The following is a 22668-nucleotide window of genomic DNA, read 5'->3' as shown; positions in this document are numbered from 1 at the left end:
TGATCCAGTGAAATTCAGGCTTCTTTGAAGAGACACTTCCTGAGGTCTATTTTTGAGATTGTTTCTGACCCCAGGAGAACCTCTTTCGGCAATTTCCTTGGTTCCCTGAGACAGAGTAGGGGCCCGCAGTTTAACCTGTGCATGTCCAGTAAATCTACTGATCTCCTCCCGGTTGCCTTTCACCCAGCCTCCACTGTTCTTAAAAGCGCCCTTTGGCTTGGACTTTTCATTCTCCGCAGTCTGTTACGAATAAACTCCGTTCCTTTAGGAAGAGGTCCGGAACTCTGCATATTCCCATCTGTTCCTCTCACCTCCACCCCAAGGCAAAAGTATGAGTCACAGCTCTGGCGCTGGTGACAGTGGTGTGCTTTTCTAAGTGGTACTCTGCTTAGGAATTGAGCCCTTGGGGGAGGGACAGCGGCCTCGATTTTGCTTGGCTTGGCTCTGCCGGTGGTATGGTAGCCTTTTGAGTCAGGGCAGTGGCACTCAGGACCCTAGTAGCCCTGGTGGCACTGTACTCAAGGGAGTTTCCATTCCACAAGTTGGGGGCTGGGCATAAGAAGCCCCCCCCCCCCCCCCAGCTGTCCTTGCCGGTGCCTTCGCCTTTGCAGCAGGTAGCTGTAGCCAGGAGGGGACATGCTGGTGTTGTGCTCTTTGTAAGAAGCTGGCCCACCAACTGGCGCTTGACAGGGACAGGGGGCCTGTGTTCTGAGCTACGCTCATCTGGAGTGGTGCTTCTGTCTGGCTGAGCTGGGAGTCAGGAGAGAGTGGACGGATCTCGGTGCAAGTACCGCAGACTCTCAGTTCTTACCGAGTTTTACCAGGTTTTCTTGAAGACCTGTTTCTTCGTATTCCTGTATGTTCACTTCCAGAGGCTTTAAGTAATTTTTTGAAAAGCAACTTTCACCCATTTTGCTGGGGAGAGGGTCTGCAGAGCACTTTGTACTATCCTAGCAGAGGTGTAATGGTTATTTTTCAAAATAAAGTACAGTGCTGGAAAGTAAGGTAGCAATATCATGGCAGAAAAAAATAGTAAATTTTCTTACCTCAGTGAAAGATACGAGGCATTCAGGTGATAAAGAATGTGCTGAACTCCCTATTAGTTGTTTCTGATTTGGGAGTGAGTTGTTCTGAAAAGTATGATTGATAAACTGTAGTTCTCTGAGTGGGCAGTACAGGACATCGGTTGAGTTGGAAAATGACCTGAGGCAGTGTTGACGGAGCGATGGGATATCATTTCCTATGCGCAAATAAGACTTAAAGAAAATGATAGGGATCTGCAGACATTTGTCTGTCATGTGAAGAAGACGGCTTTGTTCTCCATTAGTCCACAGAGCAGACCTGTGAGTCGGGAGCATAGAGTACAGTGAAGCGTATTTTGGCGCAGCGGTGGGAAGGAACTCGGAGGTGCCGGAAGGGGGAACAGGCCATCTTGTGGAGGGAGAGTGCATCTCTTCCTGTGCTGACTGAGGCTCTGAAGAGGGCTGGGGATTGGTTCCTAGGGTACGCTGGGGTGACACATCTGGGATTTGAGATAGCTTTGGGCGTTACTGGCTGAATGCATCAGAATTCAAAACATACAAATTCTCTGGCCTCACCTTTGGATCTTCTGATTCATCGAATGTGGGGCCAGGGCATCTGCATTTTCACAGGCCCTCCCGAATGCTGCTGTTGTGTTTGAGATCTGCTGCCTCATTTGATCTTGATAGTGCCTTCCAATATGTCATTTCCTGTGGGTAATACGAGTTCGTTTGTGCTTAATGTTGCCCACCTAGTCCCCAGTCTTTCTCTCTTAGCTTCCCTCCTCGCTTCTCCCCCGTTACAGCAGGGGTGTATTTTGAGAGAAATGCCCCTGCTACCTCCTCTATCAGCCCCAGACGTAAACGTTCAGGACCGATGGTATTCTGTAGTGCTGAAGGTACTCCTTCCGAGAGCTGTTTGGCAATATCAGTGACAGCTTAAACTGCGTCCTTATTCCACCAGCTCCAGGTTGCAGAGATTTCTGCTATAGAGCCATTCTTCTTTGCGCTTTTTGGGCGTTTTGTTTGTATGATTTTTATTAAACATATTCTAAGTCTAGTTAGATTTGGTTTTTGTTATTTTTGTTTGTTTGTTAAGAGCCACAAGATGTCTCAAAATTAAAGTGTGTGTTTTTTTGGCCCACACAACCAAGAGATTCCCTTAAAATAATCAAGCATTTGAGAACATTAAAGTCTTCTGGACCCAAAAAATATTTACACTCTATTTTAGTCAGTGATTTTAAAGGATAGGAAAAATAGAATTATTTATTAAAAACGGCCTAGGGCTCATGACTAGAAGCTACAGCCTGGTTAACAGTGATTCACTTTTATAAAATACTGATTAAGAACTATGCCTGGCATCTTCTGGGAGCTCCCCACCTCAGCTTTTTCTTCAGAAATATTGTCTTTCAGCTTTTCACTAAAAGTAGCATATCATGTCCTTCATTGCCCCCATGGATTAAAAATGTAGTGGTTGTTTTGTTTTACTCCTTACTCGTTATATCTGTATATTGTTGTATATATATATTAGTGCCAGGTGTAACAAATTTGCAGTCCGAAATGGTAGATAAAAGTGTACCATGTATATTTTAAGTTCTAAAATAATCTGAGGTTTAGAGTAGTGACAAAAGTTTCAAAAGCAAACTGGGAGAATTCTAATATGCACAAGGATTGCAGGATGGAATTTTGAGTTAAATGTTTAAGTGGAGTTGAAGGAAACATGAATTCCCTGCCTGTATATAATGCAGTCTTGCCTCTTTGTTTCCTGTCCACATTTCCTCATGAACTCTTCTGCCTTCCTTTTTGTTAGCTTCCCTCTTCTTCCACGTGGGGCCAGCAGTCCAATACAACAGCATGTCAGTCCCAGGCAACGCTGTCATTGGCTGAAATCCAAAAACTAGAAGAGGAACGAGAACGGCAGCTTCGAGAAGAGGTACGTTTTAAAAGTAAAAGTGCTCTAGTCAGTGTTCCAGAATAGCTGGGGTGCATTATAGGTGAGTGGTTAGTAAAGATCATGATTATTGTCATAGTCGCCGTGTGTCTGAATTGGATGTTCATCATTAAGCTCTTTAGCTAGTCTAGAATTTGGTGACTCCGGCAACTGTGAGGTTGCTGATAGGAATAACATTAAGATTAGGTAACATGAGGGGCACCTGGGTGGCTCAGTTGGTTAAGCGTCCAACTCTTGATTTTGGCTCAGATCGTGATCTCACAGTTCATGGGATCGAGCTCTGAGGCGGGCTCTGCTCTGACAGTGCGGAGCCTGCTTGGGATTCTCTCTCTACACCCCTCCCCTGCTCATGCTCACTTGCTCTCTTAAAATAAATAAGCATTTAAAAAAGATTAGGTAATGTGAATGTTCTTGAGGAAGTAGCTCATAAATAAAAGTACGTGGAGTTTTCATAATTATGGGTGAGTTTTATATAGATATGTTTCTTACAAATTAGATTTTTAGAATGCAGAATACATCTCTTTAAGGATACTGGGTTTTCTGACTAGCCTAGAAAAATTTAAATATGACAGAAATAAAGTCTCTCTACTTGTGAGTCTATATCCTATAGTTCATCATTAGGATAAGACGGATACAAAAGAGTGAAGTAAAGGGAGGAAAGGGAAGAATACAGTTCTTGACAGAAGAGAAAATGAATAAGAAAATGGTTTGGTTCAGCATGCTATTAGGTACCGTATTAATTCATCCATTCGTCCGTTTATCCATCACATATTTGCTGACACCTACTCAGTTGTAGGTGAGTTTAGCTGATTCTAAAACAGACAAAATTCTCTGCTTTTATAAAGCTTGCCTTCGGGTTGAAGGGAGATGGAGAAAAATTGGTGGTGGTAGCAATTGAGTGCCTCGTTTTAGGTCATGTGATCTAGGGAGGCCTCTGAAAAGATGGCAGGAGTAGCAGAGTCTTGAAGAAAGTGCTTTTCGTGGATATGACTTGAGGCAGAGCAGTCGTCATTTTTGGATCTGGGGGGTGTGGTTCACTGAAGGCCGTGGGTACACAGAGAAGGGGGAGTTGTCTATACATACTCACCATGTAGAGTGCTTGACCTTATCCAGTAGGTGAAACTTACTTCATCTTAAAAATTACCTTCTTTCCCACCCTGTAAAAAAAGAAGGACCACTTCCTGTAAAATAATTTATTTTCTAAAAAGTTACCAACAAGTAGATGCAGAGCAGAATAGATCTACTCTCTTTAAGACTAGAAACTGTTCCAGTATCTTTGGTCTCTGCTGAATGAAAAAATAATAGTGGTCATCAGAGTTGGAATCCTGGGACTCGTTCATCATTCAGTCAGTCAGAAGTTAATGGTTGCCTTATTTGTGTTTTCATTTGATTAATTCTCTTTGAACTGTTACTTTTTCACACTCTTCAAGAGGTATAAAATGCTACTCAGTAGATATTTCTCATGTAGGTAAACCTAGGATAATTGTATTTCATTCTTTCCTGGAGGTACCCTTTGCATGCCTCCCCGCCCCCCCCCCCCCCCCCCCCCATCCTGTTCAAATCTGGGTGCTCTTGGTTTGCTGCACAGCTTGTTCTATTTTCTTTCTCAAATTCTTACCATTTGTATGTTGCCCTCCTGGACTGGTTTTTTTTTCTCATAATTTCTCTCTCATTTTTAACCTGTCTTTTTATCTTTTTTGATGGGAGCATTTCCTTTATCTTCCGTTTCAGTCCTTCTGTTGAGCTGTAATGTATGTGATCTTATTTCAAATTTCCCTGAGTATTTTGTTCTGAAAGTGTTTCTTTTTATAGCCTCTTTTTTTTTTCATTGAATTTACTTCTTACCTTTCTAAAATTACTTACTGATACCTTTTAAAAAAGCTAGCTTGTGCCCATTTTCCCTTGTTTGTGTTTCCACTGAATTTCTTTTTTTTTCTTTTCTTTTTTTTAATTTGATCTTTGGCTTTCATTTTAGAAGCTTATGTCAAATCGGTCCTGAGCTGTTTATTTATATTTAGGATTAGAGATTCTGGCATACACAAGACTTCGGTGGGCTTTGCCGCAGTGATCTCTCGCAGGGCTGTTCTGTTGGGGGAGTCCTCCCATCTATTTGTATTTTATAGGTGTATCCTTTTGTGCTAGGTCAGCTTCCCCACAGAATAACCTACCAATCTGGCTCAGCCTCTCGAAAGAGGAACTTTTCCGTTTTCTGAGAGCTGCCCACTTACATCGCATTGCAGAGGCAGCTGGGATCTTAACTGCTACTTTTTACAGATTTTCAGGCAGGTTTTCCTCTGTTACCCACACTTTTAATTCCTGAGCTTTCTAGATGAATTAGCCTGTTTCTGAGCTTCATTTACTTAGGTTTCAGTTTACTGGGTCTGTTACATTGGGTGTCATTATTTGCTTTTCTTTTTTCTTTCTTTCTTTTTTTAAAGACCTGCGAGTTTTTTTCTTTCCTTTTTTTTTTTTTTTAAAGTTTATTTATTTATTTTGAGAGAGAGAGTGCATGCGCACTCATGTCGGGGGGTGGGGAGCAGAGAGAGGGACGGGCACCCCTGCTTTTCAGCTTGTAAAATCTGTTTTGTTGTTTTTGTCCTTATGGGTTTATGCTTTTTAAAAGCATCTGTATACATATATGTATATGTGCATACATACATACATATATATACACACACATATACGTATGTATGTGTATGTATCTGTGTATTTTATTATTTTTTTCCTGTCATTTTGGTAGGGCTTTAGGAAGTTCATATGATTTTCATTTCTATACTTAACCAAAAGTCCTACTTAATTTTTAAGAAGGAATTCTGCATTTGATCTTTTTATTCTCCTTTCAGTACCTCTGGTAGCTTACATCTTTATTTGAAGCAAAGTAGTTAACCCTGTCAGGCGCTTAATTTTGTACAGCTGTTATGTATTTGCATTCCATTTACCACACTGGATATTTGTAACTAGTATTTTAAAATCCAGAGTCTTAAGCTAGCTCCTATCTTTGTGCAACAGCAAAGGCGGCAGCAGAGGGAATTGATGAAAGCTCTCCAGCAGCAGCAGCAGCAGCAGCAGCAAAAACTCTCAGGTTGGGGGAATGTCAGCAAACCTGCAGGTACTGCGAAGTCTCTTCTAGAGATACAGCAGGAAGAAGCCAGGCAGATGCAGAAGCAACAGCAGCAGCAGCAGCACCAGCAACCAAACAGAGCCCGGAACAATACGGTGGGTCCGGCTTCCTGAGCACGCGTGGTGTGGATTGGCGTTAGAAGTGACCTTTTCGAACGTTTGTGGACTCTCTTTTTATCTTTTTGGTATTGTTAACCACATCATTTGTCTCTTCTTCCTTAACAGCATTCCAACTTGCACACCAGCATTGGGAATTCTGTTTGGGGCTCTATAAATACTGGTCCCCCTAATCAGTGGGCGTCTGACCTAGTCAGTAGTATCTGGAGTAATGCAGACACTAAAAACTCCAACATGGGATTCTGGGATGATGCAGTGAAAGAGGTGGGACCTAGGAATTCTACAAATAAAAATAAAAACAACGCCAGTCTCAGGTAGGGCTCAAAATGATCACACCTATGCTCTTCGGAGGGTTGGGGGATGGGGAGGGGCGTGTGTGGAGTGGGGATATTGGGTGGGCGTGAAAAGGTAGCTCTTCAGTTTTTGCTTGTTTTCATCCATGTCCAAGCATGGAAGGCTGTAGTTTGGTGACTGCTTTCTTCCCCATGGAAACATATCTGTGTTATGTCTAGGGGCTCTTTGTATTGCTGGGCACTTAGTCCATTGCCTGTCACTTGGTAACCACTTAATAAATATTAGGAGTAGTATATATATAAAGTTTATTTGTTTTGAGAGAGAGAGAGAAAGTATTAGTCAGTGAGGGGCAAAGAGAGAGAAAGAATCCCAAGCAGGCTCCACACTGTCAGTGAAGAGCCCGATATGGGAATTTTGATCTCACAAACTGTGAGATCATGACCTGAGCCAAAGTCGGACACTCAACTGACTGAGCCACCCAGACATCCCGAGGAATAGAGTATTTTTTGTTGTCGTTGAACATTTCTCCAAGATATTCTCTAGATCTTAGCATTTTTTCCTAAATGTATATTTTTAAGTTAGTTAGAGTGTAGGGAGTATTATAAACACCTCTCTAATGACCTTAAACCTATTTATTTTTATGGTAAATTAATGACATTTCACCTTTGTCTTTCTTTCCTCAGTATACGGTGTTCTTGGATGAGCATGGGTTTTAATGATAAATACATGAATCAAATCCCAGCACTACCACTTATTAGCTGTGTGACCTTGGGCAAGAGGGAACCTCTTTGAGCCTCAGTTCCCTCATCTGTAAAATGAAGATGATAATAACGATTTCATGGGCGTGGTTGTACAGATTAAATGAATGCACACGAAGTAGTTAGTGAAGTGCCTGGCACATAGTGACTACTTAATAAATGGTAGTGTTGTCAGATTGTCTCTTCTCGTTTGAGGGTCTCACATATTAAGACTAGGACTCTAAACAACTGTCAGTTTATTGAGCATCTTTGCCAGGCACTGTGCTCTAGGCCTTGACATACAATATCTTTTTTCCTTATAATCCAAAGAAGTATTAGTACCATTTTACAGATGAGTAAACTGAGGCTTAGCAAAATTTAAAAACTTACCAAAAGACACATAGGAATAATTTAACCATTTTTGTGGCAAGGCGCCCTATATTCACAAATCAGAATGTATTAGCTGAGGCTAGGTTGTAAGCAGGTGTTGAGTCCCCCTGGCCCCCAATCCATTTGAAGTATGGGGTTTTTTTGTTTTATGTTTTTCTTCGTTTTTGGAGCCAAGCGTTGGATTACTGGACAGCCATCCAGTGTTGCCAAGACATTATTTATGGTGTTGTAGTATAATCATATAGTAACAGTTTCTGGGAATATAATATCGCCCTATTGTTTTGCTTTAGTAAATCTGTAGGTGTGTCTAACCGGCAGAATAAGAAAGTAGAAGAAGAAGAAAAGTTGCTGAAGCTCTTTCAGGGAGTAAATAAAGCCCAAGATGGATTTACCCAGTGGTGTGAACAGATGCTTCATGCCCTTAATACGGCAAATAACTTGGATGGTAAGAATTGGGGAGGGAAACCCAGCATGTGGAATGGCAGCGTAGGAGCCCCCAAAAGGTTTGCCAATTGGAATAATGGGCCAAAACTCAGGAGGTGAAAGGTAATGGAGGTCAGATCCTGTACCTACCGTAAGAACTTGACTCTTTCATAGTATTGTAAACACTACTTGCGAGAAAAGTCCTGTAATACTGTACTCAAATAGGTTATCAGTGGTTGCCAAAAAATAAGTACTATTGTCAGGCTGTCTTACGATGTACAGGACAGAGAAGGTCACGGTTCCATATGGGTCATTTTGTGGGGGACATGCCAGCCAGTCCACGTCCATAGGAATGTAACTCATGGTGGAGACAAAGGTTATCCTGGGCGAGAAAAGCCTGAAGTGATGTGAGAACTTTCCCTTCCTGCCTTTGGCGGCAGGGGTGGGAATTGTGTGACAGAGCGAGTAGACTCATTTTGTGCTGGATGAAACTAGGACCAGTGAGTGGAAGTGAAAAGGTTTGAGGGCAATTTGAAGAAAACTTTCTAAGTGTTAGTTGATCACAGAAGAGAATCATCTGCCTTAGATGGAAATGAGTCCTTGCCCCTACCCTCAATTGTTTGAACCAGAGACCAGCTTGGTGTGGAAGGGATTCCTGTAACTGATAGGCTACGTTGAACTAGTCTATCTCCAGTATCTTAACTACTAAAACCAAGGATGTTTTAAAAACAGAACAGTAAAGGAACAGAAGCGTTCCTTTGCATCATCGTTAACAATATCTAATGGTCTGAAAGAACCAGGGAAAACAATAGTAAATAATAGTAATGGCTACCATTCATTAAGCACCTGTCATGTGCTAGGCACTTTCTAGCAGTTAACATATGTTATTCCAGTTATTTAATTTTTGCAATAATTTCATAAGGTACCTTTACAATGTAGGTGATATTATCCCCATTTTATAAATTAGGAAACAGAGGCTCAGAATGGTTAAGTAATTCATCAAGGTCACACAGCGAGCAAATTTCAGAGTCAGGTTTTCAACCCATGTCTGTCTAATTCTGACACTTGTGCTTTTTCTCCTGCACCACACTGCTTGCAACGCTCCATTTGATTCCTTTCTAAACAAATGGTATCTCCATGAAGTGAAAGTTCCCGGGGGGTGTGGTTGTATTTTTAGTTATCTGTCACGGTGCCCGACACACATCATAGCACTTAATAAATAATTGATTGGATTTAAGGAAAGAAAAAATGAATTTCCGGGTGACTTCTTAGGCAAGCAGTTTTTTCAATCAATATAACATTTAGTTTTTACTAAAGTAACATTTAGTGAAACTAAGCATGCATGATGTGTCTTTGTTGGACTTGATGCTATTTGAGATAATTTTGGTCATTGCAATGACAGTGGGCTTTTTTTTTTTTTTCCTCAGTAGATTAAAGAATATTTAACACAGTAGCTGCTTACCTTTCAAGTTTACATGATTGAGTTGGTCGTAGGTGTGACAGTATATTAAAAACAAACTGATTTCTTGCCTGTGATATTTCATTGTTACTTTTTATGTCTTCTCCCCTCTCATGTTGCAGTTCCCACATTTGTTTCTTTCCTGAAAGAAGTAGAATCTCCTTATGAGGTCCATGATTATATTAGGGCCTATCTAGGAGATACATCTGAGGCCAAGGAGTTTGCCAAGCAGTTCCTCGAGCGCCGTGCCAAACAGAAAGCCAACCAACGGCAGCAGCAGCAGCAGCAGCAGCAGCAGCAACAGCAGCAGCAGCAGCAGCAGCAACAGCAGCAGCAGCAGCAGCAGGTATGAATGAGGCAGTAGTTTGTATGGTGCTCCTGAGAGTGAGTTAAAAATTTTTTGTTTTAATGTTTGTTTATTTTTGAGAGAGACAGAGGCAGAATGCGAGTGGGTGAGGGGCAGAGAGAGAGGGAGACACAGAATCCGAAACGGGCTCCAGGCTCCGAGCTGTCAGCACATGGCCCGACGCAGGGCTTGAACTCACGAGCTGTGAGATCATGAGCTGAGCTGAAGTTGGACGCTTGACTGACCAAGCCACCCAGGTGCCCCAAAGATACCATTTTTTAAAAATGTTTATTTTGAGAGAGAGAGCGAGCATGCATGCAAGCGGAGGAGGGGCAGAGAGAGAGGGGAGACAGAGGATCCAAAGTGGGCTCTGCACTGATAGCAGAGAGTCCGGTGTGGGCTCCAACTCACGAACTGTGACACCGTGACCTGAGCCGAAGTCAAACACTTAACTGACTGAGCTACCTAGGTGCCCCAAAAGATACCATTTTTATACCGTAGCTTTTTAAAATGTGGTAGATTTGGGGCACCTGGGTCCATCGTCCGACTCTGGATTTCGGCTCAGGTCATGATCTTGTGCTTCATGGGATCGAGCCCCACGTTGGGCTCCTCCCTGGCAGCACAGAGCCTACTTGGGATTCTTTCTCTCTCTGCCCCACCCCTGCTCATTCCCTTTCTCTTTCTTTCTCTCTCTCTCTCTCTGTCTCTGTCTCTCGATTAAATAAATACACTTAAGAAGAAATGTGGTAGACTTGATAATTTCAAATTACATATCCAGAGACTTTTTGCAAATTTCCCAAATAGCACATATAATCGTTCTCGATTCCATTCTCCGTGGTGCATACATCTTCCTCAAATTGCAGATTCCAATTTGTCATAGACCCATAAATTTTTTGAATAGTTAACACCTACAAATGTTAAATCTCCAGTGCGTAGGATCCACTGGACCCAATATTGACACTACTGTAGCATGTCAGACGTTCATGTGTTGTTGATGGGGATGTAAAAGTACAGTCAGTTCTCATTATTCGTGGTAGTTCTGTTTTGTAGATCGCCACTCACACTGAATTAGCGGAGAGTGAACCTGTTGCTCCAGGGGAAACACCCAGTTAGGTTTCTGTGAACCTCTGGTCACAACATTTTTGTCAGCCGATCAATATGTAACCTTGTTTTATGCGTGTTTCTGTTTAAAGATGCCTTATTTAATATATTGTTAATTCCTTAACATTGCACTCATGGCCAGCAGCATAAGAGCTCATGCCTGAATAACGCTTATCTAACAAGTGTATTTTCTCCATAAGGTGTGGCACAGCCTTCTTGCACTGAGGAACACCAGACAGCACCTTAAACGTGGGGTCATTGCAAACAGTGACAGCATAAAGCACCAACAAGCATAAAAATGTGAAAATCATGACACTAAATAGGCTGAAAAAGATACTTGTTCACAGTATGGGAGCTAAGACAAGAAGGCAGCTTACTGCCCTGTTCCACCTCAGCTGGAAATGTGTTCCTCAGGCAAGGCAGAGTTTTCACTGCTCTGTACATTTGCATATTCAGAATAACCATAAAAGCATTGCAAGTTTTGATTTTGGGGTTACAAATAAACTATAGCCAGTGAGTGAATTTGCAAATCTGGAATCTGTGAATAATGAGGATCAGTTATACAAGTTTTATGAAAGATGAGCTGGCAAGGCTCGTGGAGAGCTTAAGAATATTCGTGTTCTTTAGTCCTGTAATTGTGTTAGAGATTATGTTTGTTATCGGTCATTTCGTATCAGTCATTACATATATTCACCGTATAAAAGATAACAGTGAAGTACAAGGCGTTTACAATCCATTTCGGTAGATGGGCTAACGGGGATCAAGTGAAGGAAAGTGAGAGGTATAAACATGAACAACACAAGGAAAAATGAGGAATCAGAAGGGAAGATGTTGTGTAGCAATACAGACCGCTCTTTGCATTTGTGAGATGGCGTCGCCGTGTGCCTAAATTGGAAGGTGGAGGCCTCTTGTGCGTGCACATGTGCACATAGCCGGGCTTGTCCTTTCACCGCACTCTCTCCACTCTTCCCCTGCCACTGCCGCCACCTGTGCCTTCCACTAGCTCATTGAATCAGATCCCAGTTTAAAATGGAATTGCTCTAGTAAGAGCAACGGGGAAGTGTGAATGGCTTATAGACTGTTTCACAGTTTAACTAGTTGGTAGAAAGTGTATGGATAACATTTGGGGACCAGATCTCTTCTAGGATTGCCAATGGGAATAAAATACATGATACTAATTTTGTTTGGTAACAGGCTGCCAGCTAGCCTGCAGCCTGTCCTCGCTGTCCTGGGGCTCAGAGACAAAGGGACCTTGTACTGTGCTGTAAATTGCTGGAGTACAGAAGTCTGTTTGGTTGTTTGCCGTGTATTTGGTTTCCTGGTGGATGGTACAGACTCCTCGTATACCAGCGACGTTTTGACGCACGTGTTGCCACGGTGGGGTGGATACCCGGAGTTACCAGGACAGGCCTTTTGGGATGTCTGAATCTAAGTGAAGGGAAAGAGTGGCCCAGTGAATTCCTCTTGCTTTCCCTATTACCAGAATCCACGATAGGCTTTCTGTTTTTAGTCTCGTACCTGATAAGGTAAGGGCAAATCAACCATTTTCTTAGAGGGGACCACACTTGTGTCCACTGTGTAACCTCAGTCGTGACATCTTGTTTCACAGGACTCTGTGTGGGGAATGAATCACAGTGCACTCCATTCAGTATTTCAGACCAATCAAAGCAACAACCAACAATCCAATTTTGAGGCCGTACAAAGTGGCAAGAAGAAGAAAAAGCAGAAGATGGTCCGAGCAGATCCCAGTTTATTAGGTGAGCAAAGGCCTAAAGTCTCAGCTGGGTGTTGGGGTGTGCAGGTTATAGCAGTATCATTGAGTCCCATGATGGAATGTTTTTCATAAAGGGAAATATTTCTTATATAAAATTAATTTTTTAAACCAGCTTAAATTAAGTAATATTTACTCGGCACATCAGTGTAAGAGCTACGCCTTGCGTGCTCTAGGGAATATGAAAAGTATTTACTTACATTGTCTGGTGCTGTAAACTTTGAAGCCTTAAATTTCATATTTAATATGAATTTTCCTAAAAGACCTTTTAATTTAGTTGGAAGATAATGCTAATGGAGAAAAGTAAAAGTTGTAAAAATTTAAATGCTGATTTGTGAGAAGCTGACCATAAATCCAATCAGGTATTCAAACAGCTAGTATTTGTCGATATCCATTATGTATGTATGTATATCCAATTTTCAGAGTCATTCTGCCTTCCCAGGTCATGTTTCCAGTTTACCGGTGAGTAAATCAAGGCCCAGAGGATTTAGAACATTTTCTAAAGTCACATAGCTGTTCAGCAGTAGGGCTGGGATTTCACAGGAGGCCTGTTTCCTTCCCACTCTTCCGTTGGCCACAACTATTCTTGTCTAGCATTGAGAACCAGAATCTTCTTGCTAGGACAGCTTCATGGGAATGGTGACACCAGAACTGGGGCTTTGAAAGACTGGCAGGAAGGACAGGCATTAGTGTTTCTGGAATAATAAACCATCTAGACAAAGTTGATGCAGGCCCCTTGTGTTTCTTAAATAGGCCTAACACCCTCACAGGCTATGATGAAATTAAGATGATTCTCTCTCTCTCTTTTTTTTAATGAATGTAAAATAGGCTATTAAAAGCCATGCTTTCTGGAATAGAATGATTATATTGGCAAAGATAGCAGGTTGGGATGTTGGCCCAGGCAGGAGACAGACTAATTAGGCTGCACTATAGACCAGGTGAAAGGTCCTGGTGGCCTGGAATAGGGTCTTGGCAGTAGATGGAGAGGAGTTAGATGGATTTCAGAAACTTAGGGGACAGAATTGGCTGGACAAGGGGAATGGAAGGGTTTGGGCAGCAGGATGGGTGGTGTTGCCATTTGCTGAAAGGATGAGCCCTGGAAAATGGAGGAGGCTTATGGAGTAAGGATGTGGTTGTTGAAGTGTGTTGGGCGGGTCCAGGGTGACATCAGGTGGTGATGCCCCTGTGAGCCGCAAACACAGTAAGCGGTGGATTGCCATCCTCCTCTGCCCTCAGGGTCCCTGCCTTCCCTGCGCAGTTTCCTGCCCTGGAGAAAAACAAAATGTCAGTAATAAAAACCTACCTTTGTGGATTGTCCTTTGGAACTGAGGCCTGAAAGCTGGCTTGGAAACAGAGAGGTCTGGTGAAACGCTGTTTTCTTCTGCCTGTCTCAGAAATTTATGTTAAGAATGGATGGAACAGTCTCACATCTCATCCAGTTTTGACAGAAGTGGGTGAATATAGATTTAAAAGTGTTCCTGAAATTCTGGATGTGGGCTCTACCTAAGGAGACCTTATTTATTGCTCTTTAGCTGTGGCTCTCGAAGGGTAGGCTGTCAGAGAAAAGATTCTTCTGAAAAGGAGGTAAAGCTCTTTGAATTAAATATTCAGTCTGACCCCATCCCTCTTACAGACCCCAGAAAGAAAGGGACTTAAAACTCCCTTCAGGAGAATGAGAGATTATTTTAGGAATAGAGTTTAAGGAATCGATTTATCTTGAAGGGGAAGAAAAAATATATATAAGGGAAATAAAACGTTCAACAGAGTATTGAGAAGACTCATTTGTGTGGGCTTGTACCTTTTAATGAAAATTTCTGCTCATTTAAATTTCTCTCTGAAAATGCTTCTGATAATTACTAATTTCTGTCCCTTACCTTCTCATTTCTGTTTATTACTATTTTAATTGTTACATGTCTTAATTGGTTTACAGATTGAGAAAGATTAATAAATGTCCATCAGTCACAGTAACCCATAGACAGGTTCTAATTTGGTCCAGAATTATCCATTGAGAAAGTAGTCACTGATCAAAAGAGAACTTTGCTTCTAAAATAGAAGGGTGCCCTTGTGAACCAGTATCCATTATTTGGATATGATAAGTTTCACACACAACGGCATTTCCCCCCAGTCATACTTCCCTTATAAGAACAGTCGCTCAGGGGTGCCTGGGTGGCTCAGTAGGTTATGCATCCGACTTCTGCTCAGGTCATGATTTCAGCATTTGTGAGTTTGAGCCCCACATCGGGCTCTCTGCTGTCAGTATAGAGCCTGCTTCGGATCCTCTGTCTCCCTCCCTCTCTGTCCCTTTCCTGCTCTCACACACACTCTCTCTCTCAAAAATAAACATTAAAAAAAAAAAAAAAAAAGAAAAAGATCTCTCAGACCTTAAAGAAGTCATGCGAGTGAGAGGTAGTCATTTGTTCTGATCCTAACAGAGTGTAGTCTTTAGAACTAGGCATAGTGGGCTTACATCCTCCTTTGTGTTGCCCATTGTGCTGGGTTTTGTGACCAGTAAATGAAACCATGTCTGCTAAAAACTTAGCCCAGTAATTGACATATTGTCGATTAATAAGTAAGGAACTTTTTTTTGGCCCACTTTTTTTTCCGTCTTCACATGATTAAAATTAATTTAGTTTGTGTTTTTATTACGTTTCCACTTTTATCGCATGTAGCTCATTGTTTTTATCACGGTTCATCTGTTCTTGAGATACATGTGAAGTCAAAAACCTGCTTCAGAATAGAGTCATAGCTCATTTCATAAGCTGTCTGGTCTTTAAGTTTTTATAGTTACCTAATTAAACTGTTACTTTCAAATAGGGACACTAAGCCTTTTGTTATTTTCAAGACAAAAGTCTTGTGGGCTGTGGGAACACAGTTGATGGGTAGAACTACGGTTGGGGTTTGGAGCCCTAACCCCTTGTAGTCTTAGGCCTTGTAAGCAGCTTGTACCACAGCTTCCTCGCTCACTCTCCCTCTTGCTCTCCCTCTCTGTCTCTTCCTCTTGAGGAATATCAAATCTTGATATTTTGAGTCAAGAATATAGTATAATTAAGCTATTTTTATTATGTGAGCCTTTTTTATTATTTTTTTTAAAAGTTAATTTATTTTGAGAGAGAGAGAGTGTGAGTGGGGGAAGGGCAGAGAGAGACAGAGACAGAGAGAGACAGAGAATATCCCAAGCAGGCTCTACACTGTCAGCACAGAGCCTGATGTGGGGCTCAGACCTATGAACCGTGAGATCATGACCTGATCCAAAGTCGGACGCTTACGTGACACTGCTACCCTGGTGCCCCTATTATCCATACATTTAAAATGTGTCTTTGTTTGGGGCACTGTTATGGTGCAGTTGGTTAAGCGTCGGACTTCAGCTCAGGTCGTGATCTTGCGGTTTGTGGGTCGGAGCCCCGCATCAGGCTCTGTGCTGACAGCTCAGAGGCTGGAGCCTGCTTCGGATCCTGTGTCTCCCGCTCTCTCTGTCTCCCGCTCCCTCCCCCACTCGGGTTCTGTCTCTCTCTGTCATAAACAAACAAACATTAAAAAAATACATAAAATGTGTCTTTGTTTGAAAACTTGAACATTAAAGAAAAAAGGGGGCAGAACACTCAAGTAATGTTAACAACTAACTGCTTTCACGTAGGAGAGTTTACTTTTTGATACTCAAATAAGAGCTGAAACAGATTGAACAGATTTCATTTAGGGTAGATGAACTGAAAGCTTTTTGGGAGTCCCTTGTTCCAAAGAAGCCCTGTTAATAATACTTTGTCTATCTCTGGTTATGAAGTTTATAGAAAAATTACATATGTGTGGCTGAAGGGATTAGGTTTTCAAACGTTGGTAGTGTTTGTGAGTACTGATCGTTGCCTTCGATGGTGGTACTAATATTACTTTCTCTAAACCAGATTCCATTTTGGTTAATCCATATGGCTAACTGAAATCCCTTCCTTTGCAAGCACTGTCATCTTTTTGTGCTCTCTACTCTCAGGGCTCACAGGATCATGTAGTGGATCTTGCCTGAAGCCTCCTATCCTCGAATGGCAAAAGCTCTTGGCCAAAACTTTGAAAAAGTTTTTGAGCCATTGAGGGGGAAAAAGTATTCCCAATAGCCAGTGGGACTGAAGTAATATCTATCCCACTTAGAATTCACAGTCTTCTGGTCAGGTAGTTACAAAGTATTTGGCATATATTATTCTCTCTCTCCCCTCTGCCCACATCTCTATTAAAGTGCCCATCCTGAATGAACTTTCCCCGCCAGCCCCCCTGACTTGGCCTTAACACATGCTTACATTCAGATTGTTCTCAGGAATTGCTAAGGCACTAGTTCGTAATTCATTTTTTCCCTCCCTAATTAAATTATACCAGAACCCTGAGGAGTAAATAAAAATAAAGAATATCTCTAGGGGTGACTGGGTGGCTCAGTCGGTTGAGCGGCCGACTTCGGCTCAGGTCATGATCTCACGGTCCATGAGTTCGAGCCCCGCGTCGGGCTCTGTGCTGACCGCTCAGAGCCTGGAGCCTGTTTCAGATTCTGTGTCTCCCTCTCTCTCTGACCCTCCCCCGTTCATGCTCTGTCTCTCTCTGTCTCAAAAATAAATAAACGTTAAAAAAAAAAATTAAAAAAAAATAAAAAATAAAGAATCTCTCACTGCAGGGGCAGAATACCACTCTCCGACCTTCATTCTTCTTTCTCCTTCCTTTCTTTAGTATCCCTATGGCAAGCTAAAACACGAGAGACTTCTCTTCCAGCCCACTGATGGGAATTCAAGCCCCATGGTTGTTCGGGTGTGGTCACTCATTGCCAATTTTTTCCGGCAGGGTTTTCAGTCAATGCTTCATCAGAGCGACTCAATATGGGTGAAATCGAGACTTTGGATGACTACTGAGCACCTGCCAGTGGACTGGCCTTCCTTCTCCTCTCTGCTGACCATGGATTCTCCACCTTTGGACACAACACTTACTCACCATTTACTCTTTATCACTCTGCAACAAGTCACAGAACCGATCATCTCAGGCTTTTTCTTCTAGCCCTTTGTGTCCAAGATTCTTTAAATTGTTTTTGTTGGTGAGCATCTCAGACTAGATAAGTGGACTGGACCCTGTGTCTTGGGGGTGGCAGTGGGGATTCCTCCCCAACAAGGCTGATTTTGGGCAGCACCTGTTTACTGTGCCGTGATTTCATCTACTGTGTCCCAGAAAGTGTGTTGGGATCTGCCAATAGCTATTTACTTTCTTATGTCACTTTTTTCCCTCCTATTTTCTTTTTCTTCTTTTTAACTCCCCGTAAGAGCAAGGGGTCTAACTGGTGCAATCGTGAAGAGAGTTAATGGTAACAGACATTGACCAGCCACACAATGCCATGAACTGTGACTTGAGTGTCCAACAAGACAGTCAGAGCACCCCCAGTCTGAAGGTTGCATTGCCACTGTTAACTCTGGGATTGCATCAAAGAGGCCCTGAGTGGGGTGGAGTTTAGATTGGATTGGTTTGATGTTGCACACCCCTCGCCTGTTCTTTCTGAGCATCCTTTCGGAGAAAGGATTCATGTTTTTCTTCATTAGGTAGTGACTTCCAAGCAAGCTGACTTCTCCCTTGGCATACTCCAACCTGATTGGACAAAGGAAACTCTATGGCCTGGGAGAAGAACTTATTCTTAATTTTTCCTTTCTTACAAAAACTGATTTTTTCCCATAAATATTTTTACTTCAGAGGACTAGGACCAGTTTGTTTTGGGCCTTTCTGCTGAAAATTTGTCTCGTTTAAGAGGCAGCTAGGATCTTTACCATATGTATGAATTTGTATAATTTCATTTTGGATAGGGATAAACTTTTGCTTCTGATAAAAGCCCGGAATTTCATCTGGTTCCTCAGAGCATTGCGTGTGTGTCTTGCTGTGGCCCCAAAAGGTTCTGTTTAAAGATTCTGGAATGGCAAGTTGCTTGCCTTTTCCGAAAAGAAAACATACAAAACCTGACCATCTTTAAGACCTTCATCCATGGAAACCACTACACAGGAGAATGCAGTGGGGTGGAGGGGATGGGAGAGAATGGGGGAGAGAAGCCTGGCTTTGGCTTCTGATCATGGCCTCCTAATACCCCTTCACTTCAGTTACAGACGTATTCAAGCCCTATTTATAAACAAGTACTCTTCCTGCCTCCCTCAGCCCCCCACAGAACATCACCTGGAATTGCCAATCACACTTTGGTCTGGAGCCATTGGACCGTCCGTCCCTGTGTGAGAAGTGCTGTGGTTCGGTGGCTCCTAGTCGAGCACCTTTTCTTTCTGTCATCATTGCCTGAAGAAGGCTGGAGTTGCTCTGAGAGCAGTTTGGTTTTGGCTGATTATATTTGGTTTCTATTTTTATTCTTTTGGGTCACCATTCTCCCTATCCCTTCTTGCCTTCCTCCCTCCCTCCCAAACATGTACAATAACTATACAGAGACTGCTACAAACTTGTATATAGTTTTTGGATCAAATAGCATGAGGAGATGGGGAACCATTGAAACTTGGGACTCCTGCTCTCCTTTGCTTTGTAAATTCAAAAGTGGGGGGTGGGGAAGAGGGATAGTTAAAATGTTTACAAAACTTTAAGCTCCCTCGGAACTTTTGCCAGTGTGGAGGAAAATAAAAAAGAACTTAAATAAAACGTGGTGGTATTCTGTCTGAGCACACCTCGTGTACTCACCTTTGTCAAGGCTCAGTTTTGCGCTAAACTGTTTTCTTGGCACCGTGGAGAAGCTCCAGGCGCGTGAGCACCCGAGACACCGAAGCAGCCCTGACTTTTCCTGCCAGGTTATGGAACACTGGCTGGTTCTGTATTTGCGAACGTAGAGGTCACGATAAACACGGGTAAGTTTGACCAAATGTCTTTACTCCCTTTCACTGTCCCTTTCTGCTGACTTGTGGGTCGTCTCCTGCCCTCACACCACAGACACACACCCCTGAATGTGCCTTCCAGAGCCTGCCCACACCTTCCAAACTAGACTCCACCGTGTGCTTGTTGAGAGAAAATAAAAATAAATAGAACACAAACATTTGGGGTGGGGTAGGTACATTTGGGGGAGCAAAGTCATTTTCATCATGGAACATTCCATTTAACCAAGAACCTTGCTTCTACTTGAGGAATTTCCCACTTAGTGGAAACAAGCCACTCTTCCCCAGAAATGTTCTTCTGTTTCAGTCCTGCTCCTTTTCACATTCTCATCTGTTCACTCCCTTCCAACCACCACATTATATCCCTTCCTGTAAACTTATTTGCAAATTAACGTAACTCTTTCTGAGTTTTAAAGTATTTGTTTTGTGCGTGGTTTGCTTTTACTTATTTTAATTTGGATGTTTGAAAAACATACCCAGACAAGACAGTTTTATTATGGAGACTTTCCCCCCAGATAGTTGGTGTTCTCGTTACTGTTGCTGCATAACAACTTACCTCAGACTTATTTACAACAACCCCCTCATTTTGTTGGCCATTTTAAGAGTCACAATTTGGGGGAAGGGCTTAGCTGGGCAGTTCTCGCATGGGGTCTCCTCTGATCGCGGTAAGATGTCAGCCGGGACAATCTTCGGGAGCTTCGATTAGGTTGGCAGGCCAAGACGGATCACTCAGTGTGGCTGGCAGTTGCTTCTGGTTGTTGGCTGGGAGCTCAGCTGGGTTCACGGCTGGAGGAACCATGTATTCCTTTTCACGGTATCCTCAGGCTGGGTGGGCTTAGGCGGCACCTGGCTCCCACCCACCCCGAGGAGAACCAAGCAGGGGCTGCATCACCTTTTCTGACCTAAACTCACAAGTTCCGTAATGTCGCTCCTGTGGTGCTTTTATTCTGGCAAAGCCCGTGCACACCCATCCAGATTCAGCGGGCTGGGAACACGGGACTCTCCCCATCCTTGTTGGGCGATGTGGTAAGGTCACATCGTAGGAGAGCACGTGGGGTGGGAGACGTTGCCATTTGGGAGAGTTTTCGGCATAAGATGAGTTCTGCTTCTACATCAAGGAATTTGAACTCTTCCTTAGCTCTAAGTTGGGGGATTACTTTTTAATTTTAGGATAGGTAATAGCAGTACTGGCTTTATCTCCGTTACCTTTCTTTTAGGCAAATTGTATAAATATGTAACATAGTGGTGTGTGTGTCCTTTTATACACTTTCTTTAAACTGATCAGATTAAGAAATTGAAGTTTATACAAAATGCCCTCTCTGTGTTACTAATAAAAATAAAAAAGTCTGTATGACAGAAATGCTTCTGTGGAATGAACCCGTTTCTCTCTTGTGCTTCCAGTGTGGAAAGTAGAATTCCCTCACAAGAGCCTCAGGCGTGCACATTCCAAATAGGCTGTAACTTACGACCAAGAGCACATTCCAGATGGAAGTTGGCCTCCCAGTTGATGGGTTTCTTGGAGCGAAAAGAAATAGCCCAGCTCTGGAGATGGATTTGGCCCTGCTTGAGTGCAGGCAGTTCCTGGTGAGGAAACTGCAGTGCCTGCTGAGATCGTAGGGAGACTGGGACCTTGAAGCAGCCAGATGTGTGGGGTTTATTTGAAGGGTGTCACCGGATGTCCTGGGAATGATGAACTCTCCTGGAGGAGAGTTTCCCTCCAGGGATTCATCAGTGGGAATGTTTTGCAACTAAAACAGCATAGCTATGGTTCACTGTATGGGAGGAACAGCACATAGCTGCTGGAAGCAAGGGAAGAGAAGTGGGCTCTTTCCTTCATTACTCCTCTGCGGCCTAAAATCTATCACTGCCCCCCTGTCATTGCTGGCAAAGTGATGACCTCGTGAGGACAAGACTCAAAATAGCACCAACACTGAGTTCAGTTCAGGGGGTATTAAGCAGAGCCATCATTTCTCAAAGATTGTTCACTTGAGTACGGTGGTAGAATAGCATTCCTTGACCGAAAGTTACTTTTTCTTTTGAGTTTCTCAGAGAAGCAGTCCTGAAAATTGTCAGTGGGTCAGTATGAAGTTTGGTTGCATATAAGAGGAGACAAAAAGCAAAGTGAAACAAGATGGTTTCTCAAGTGAAATCTGGAGGTCATCAATCCAAGGCTGGCATGTTGCTCAGGGACCTGGGTTCTTTTGTTTCACCATCCTGATTGTGGCTTACATACTCAACAGTCACTCGTGGTCCAAGGTGACTGCTAGAGCACCAGTCATCAAGCCCATATTCCAGGCAGGAGGAAAGGAGTGAGTTGAAGCAAAAGAAGCACACCTCCCTGCTTCTAGCCCCCAATAAGGAGCTTTTTTAAAATCTTAACCTGTCAGGAATGTAAACACATGACTAAAGTTAGTTGCAAGAAAGGCTGGAAATTTGGGGCTTTTAGTTGAGTGTGCTGCCGCCCGAAGTGCCACTGGAGTTCCGTTTCTAAGCCCTGGGGAGACTGGATATTGCATTGGCGGTTAGCAGTCTCTGACAGTAATATTCTCTAGTGTTCTCTTTTGAAGTTGCACAAGTTTGGGGTAGTTGGTGCACATAGACCATGGGAAAGGAATCTTAGTAACTGAGATGGCTCAGTTCTGAGCGGGCTCAGAACAGGCTCTGGTTTCCATTCTTGTGCAGAGCTGGGAACCCAGAGCAGTTTCCAAAGGCCCAGCCTTGTTGTGTCCAGAATCTCCCAGTCCTACCCAGAGTCTGCATTTTGGGTGGGTTTTTTTAAAGGTACTCTGTGGAATGAACCTGCAAGTAGTTTCAAGAATGGAGGTCCTAGAGTCGAGCTGTCAGATTTGAATGTTGGTCCTACCACCACCTACTTTGGGCAAGGTTCCCCCCCCCCCCCCCCACTATCCGTGAAATGGGAACTATCAAGTAGTTGGGACTAATAAGTTACAATGCAAGAGCGTATTACGGTGCCCAGTGCATAAATGCTGGATGACTACCATTTGTGGGCCATTTTGCAAGGGAGAAGGGAGTTTGTGGGCTCATGTAGGTTCAGTAAAGCATATCAAGTAGGGGGC

The 22668-nt window shown here is 42.9% G+C and overlaps 1 protein-coding gene across 12 annotated transcripts in view; it reads left to right on the top strand.

Moving 5' to 3' along the window:
* Positions 1 to 19381, top strand: part of GIGYF2 (GRB10 interacting GYF protein 2) — a 146987-nt gene extending 127606 nt beyond the window's left edge. For 9 of the 12 annotated variants that reach the window (XM_060624170.3, XM_060624166.3, XM_060624167.3 and 6 more), the window contains 7 exons: positions 2830 to 2952; positions 5980 to 6186; positions 6316 to 6521; positions 7919 to 8073; positions 9633 to 9856; positions 12567 to 12714; positions 17538 to 19381. In XM_060624170.3, the coding sequence (XP_060480153.3) occupies positions 2830 to 2952; positions 5980 to 6186; positions 6316 to 6521; positions 7919 to 8073; positions 9633 to 9856; positions 12567 to 12714; positions 17538 to 17605 (1131 nt within the window). In that variant the 3' untranslated portion in view covers positions 17606 to 19381. Of the gene's footprint in view, positions 1 to 2829; positions 2953 to 5979; positions 6187 to 6315; positions 6522 to 7918; positions 8074 to 9632; positions 9857 to 12545; positions 12715 to 17537 lie in introns of those variants that run through there. The other 3 variants (XM_078450773.2, XM_078450774.2, XM_060624172.3) reach the window with 3 other exon arrangements.
* The last annotated feature ends 3287 nt before the right edge of the window (positions 19382 to 22668 follow it).

Source organism: Panthera onca, chromosome C1, assembly GCF_046562875.1.
Source record: "Panthera onca isolate mPanOnc1 chromosome C1, mPanOnc1 haplotype 2, whole genome shotgun sequence".
Classification (NCBI taxonomy): Eukaryota; Metazoa; Chordata; class Mammalia; order Carnivora; family Felidae; genus Panthera; species Panthera onca.
The sequence above is the reverse complement of the archived record's forward strand: the minus strand, read 5'-3'. Positions and strand labels throughout refer to the sequence as shown.